The sequence below is a fragment of the Sphaeroforma arctica genome (genome assembly GCF_001186125.1).
Source record: "Sphaeroforma arctica JP610 unplaced genomic scaffold supercont1.327, whole genome shotgun sequence".
In the NCBI taxonomy this organism is placed as follows: domain Eukaryota; class Ichthyosporea; order Ichthyophonida; genus Sphaeroforma; species Sphaeroforma arctica.
The window spans coordinates 21,820-25,511 of record NW_014040231.1 but is presented as its reverse complement, the minus strand read 5'-3'; the positions used below and the strand labels follow the sequence as shown (position 1 = coordinate 25,511).

General features: G+C 43.4%; 1 protein-coding gene across 1 annotated transcript in view; it reads left to right on the top strand.

Annotated features, from left to right (window-relative positions):
* The window catches only part of SARC_05233 (hypothetical protein), a gene marked incomplete at its 3' end in the record, with an annotated part of 6,169 nt that extends 2,596 nt beyond the window's left edge, over positions 1-3,573 (top strand). The window contains exons 4-8 of the mRNA XM_014300908.1: positions 97-229; positions 730-873; positions 1,999-2,258; positions 3,189-3,371; positions 3,547-3,573. Of these exons, the coding sequence (XP_014156383.1) occupies positions 97-229; positions 730-873; positions 1,999-2,258; positions 3,189-3,371; positions 3,547-3,573 (747 nt within the window). The remainder of the gene's footprint in view (positions 1-96; positions 230-729; positions 874-1,998; positions 2,259-3,188; positions 3,372-3,546) is intronic.
* Positions 3,574-3,692: the final 119 nt, after the last annotated feature.

The following is a 3,692-nucleotide window of genomic DNA, read 5'->3' as shown; positions in this document are numbered from 1 at the left end:
TATTCGCGTGCGCGTATTTCTACATTTTATACATGTATATTCAATTAAATATTTATAGTATGCTCATACACTATTATTAACTGTACGTTACATAAGATCGCTCTCAAGAAAGCCAAGGCGAAGATGGAGGAGAAGAAGGGAATGTTCCCGTCGGCCAGCATTGTAAAGACATACCTCAACACCTTTACCCAGCCAGAGATCGCAAAGACTTTGAGCGAACTAGAAGCCGGTATGAAGCTGTTTATTCCTTGTTTGAAATGACCTGGACAGGAAACTATGAAAGTTGATGTTCCATTTTCAAAATATGTTCGCCATTTCATTGTATTTGTTAGGTGCGTAGTACGGTCTCCTGGACTTTTACGATTGTCGGTTCATTCCTTTAAAAACTTTTCGAGACTGAACATTGTCAGAGCTATGTGTGCTGGATTCTTCTGTATCATCCGGCCCTGTATATGCATAGTGTGCGGCATTTGTTCTCATCTGTGTAGCTTCTGGGAGTGTGAGCGGTTGATTCCTTCCGACAAACCCCTTACTGGCACCAACAAGTACTGACCGGGGTATAGGCTCCTGTATCATATCCTTCTAACTTTTTTCGTATCACATTCATCTTGTTATATACCAACGTTCAACATGGGAAAGGTCCATGTGTTCGAGATGTGATATATGTTGCATACGCTTACGCGTTGAAGCTCCATATTCACACACTATTATTGCCTTGATGTGCCACAGCGACGCAAGAGAATGCAACAACAGAGGAGTATTTTATTCTGGGAGTCAAGTACGTCCAGGATAGCCAGTACAGGAAAGGTCTACAGATGTTCAAAAAGGCTATCTCATCAGACGATAAGTGCGCCAAGGCATACATTGAGGAGGGTATGTACAAAATCGTAAACAGTAAACCCCACACCCTACTTCACGCAGAGTGTATTCGGTAGACATATGGTGCCAGGGGAAGAAGTGTATACAAGACTTTAAGAGTGAGTCATAGCTTGAGCTAATCATGTTTGTATGAGTGTCGGTCGTATGTGGCTGCGGGACATTAGTAGTTTGTGACTATGGTTGATTGGTTCTGCAAGGGCTGGGTGTATGTGGCTCTGGTCAATTGATCGTATGGGTATGGGCTGTATGTGGCTGTGGTCCCTTAATCGTATGGACATGTCTCGCGTGTGGCTATGAAGTATTGATCGCATGGACATTAGTAGTATATGGCTACTATTAATTGATAGCATGGACATTAGTAGTATGTGGCTATAATGCAATGAGTGAACACGCATGGGTCGTATATAGCTATGATTGATTGACTATAGAAGCAATGGTTGTATATGTGGCTATGGTCAGGTAATCGTATGGGTGTGGGTTGCATATGGCTAGGGTCTCTTAACCGTTTAGGTATGGGTCGTGTGTGGCTAGAATCAATTGATTGTATGAGTGTGGCAGAATACGTGGATCAACGATAGCAATTAATATGCCGGCTTGGACACAGGGTGATGACCGCAAAGCGCTTGGCGTAATTTTTTTTTGCCAGAGATTGCAACCACAAGACGTCCCCGTTATAGCACATGTATTGCGTTGTTCTTTGCTATAGCACCGGTGTTGCTGTGTTGAATGTAGATTCTTCTTCTGATACTTTAAAGCCCGACACCGATAGTTTGGATCATATATTGTCAATTACCCATTCGCCCGACCAGTCCCGATTCTCGGTCCTTGGGACATCAATTGTGAACTCTCATACACCTCTCGCTTAAACTCTCTGGCACGTATTGGAACGTGTTGGCATGTCTCGGGATACATTTCCATCTGCCCATATCTTTAACAAAGAGATCGCACCCGAACTCGTGTCTTTATTATGAATACGGGTGGATTTACACGTCATAAAGGCACCGACGGTCATCAATCCAATCGAGGTACTGCTGTGTGTAGATGTGCATACCGTGTATCTGCCCATACTGCTTTGTTTGCTTACAGTGCCACACGCCTCCGTTTCGCTCGCACCTCCAGGCATGCTGCTGCACCTCTCCGGAGACATTCCCAACGCGCTTGTGTCCTTCGAGAAAGGGATCGCGCTCGAACCCGAATCTGCCCAGTCGTATGTGAAGTGGGCAAATGCACTGTACTTCAACCAGGAGGTGGAAAAGGCCAACGAAATGCTCGAGAAGGCTATCCGTATAGCCCCCACCGACACGGTAGGCTACTTCCATGCCGGCCAGGCTGCAGCTCAGCAGAATATGCACCACAAGGCTGTCCAGTACTACGATAAGGTGTGTGGTGTGGGTGTGAGCTTAGTAGCTATGGTGTGTGATGGAACGGTATATATGCTATGTATAGCATCTGTCTTACCACAACATACCACAACGTACAAGAATATGCAATATACCGTGCGTGTGTGCTTACATGTCAACGAACGCAGTGTGCTATAACGAGACGGGCCAGGCTGTGGCACAGCAGTGCATGCACCAGGAGGTCGTCCAGTACTGTTATAGTGTTTGTCTGTTGTTTGTAGTGATGACGATATGGTGGGTGTATGTACAGTATACGTTTCTATGATAAGTATAAGCGCGTCGTTGATTTGTATGGCATGCTCGTACAGAATGATTGTATGGCTGCGTGCATGTTATATATACGTTTGTCTATGTTGTTTAAGTGCGTCGTTGATTAGTATAGCATGCTCGTACATAATGATTATATGGCTGTGTGTATGTTAAGTACACGTTTGTCTATGTTGTTTAAGTGCGTCGTTGATTAGTATAGCATGTTGGTACATAATAATGTTTGCATGCCGTGTATAGTTGTCAATGTATCGTACTATCCATGTAGTACTCTGTGTGTGCATGTTCGTGTCGAGGGACTCGGTTGGCTATGTCTGTGCGAGTCAGACGTAGGCATCCATAACTAGGTCGTGGGATGTTAGTTTTTTGTTTGTAGCCTGCTTCAATTGGGTCTGCAAGTAGATATTAGTTTTAGGGAGTTAAAGTCTGGCATTTCAACACGTGCGCCATAGCTTGATGATCTTGCAGCGTTTGTTTTGCGTTTCGCAAAGCTCACAATGCATATTTTTTGCTGTAAATAATACAACTACACACACCGGTTTATCGAGAAACCCCCAATACATTCGAGGTATGCATTGATGTTTGAATAGATGGTTCAAAGTCAGATCCTGGCCTCAAGTCTACTACATTATTCGTGAACAGGTTATCGAATTAGACGGCAAACACTACGATGCTTTCAACAACAAAGGTCTCGCGCTTATGGGCATGGGTCAACCCGAGGTTGTGTCTGAGGCGATCAAGGCCTTTAAGAAGGCCATTAAAATTCGTCCTGAGGCCCATGAAGCATATAATAGTTACGGTTTACTGCTAAGAGTGTTGGAGAAGGTAGGTTTAATGCCAGGACTTCAGTGTTTCGGGTTGGGGGTTAGGTTTACATGCAGCCTTGTAGTAAGGGTAATGTGGGGTCGTGGTTTAGTTTAAATATCATACAGCTGTCTGATTCCATGGTGCAAAGTGACGTTTGCAGGTAATAGTGTATTGAATATCTCATCACATGTAGGATTGTTGTAATCTGGGTCTCCCGTAGGTTTAATGTCTGGTATAGACGGAAAATTTAAAATATTTCTAATCTATTCAAGCACACATACATTATACCTTGATATATATATATATATATATATATATATATATATTATATATATATAT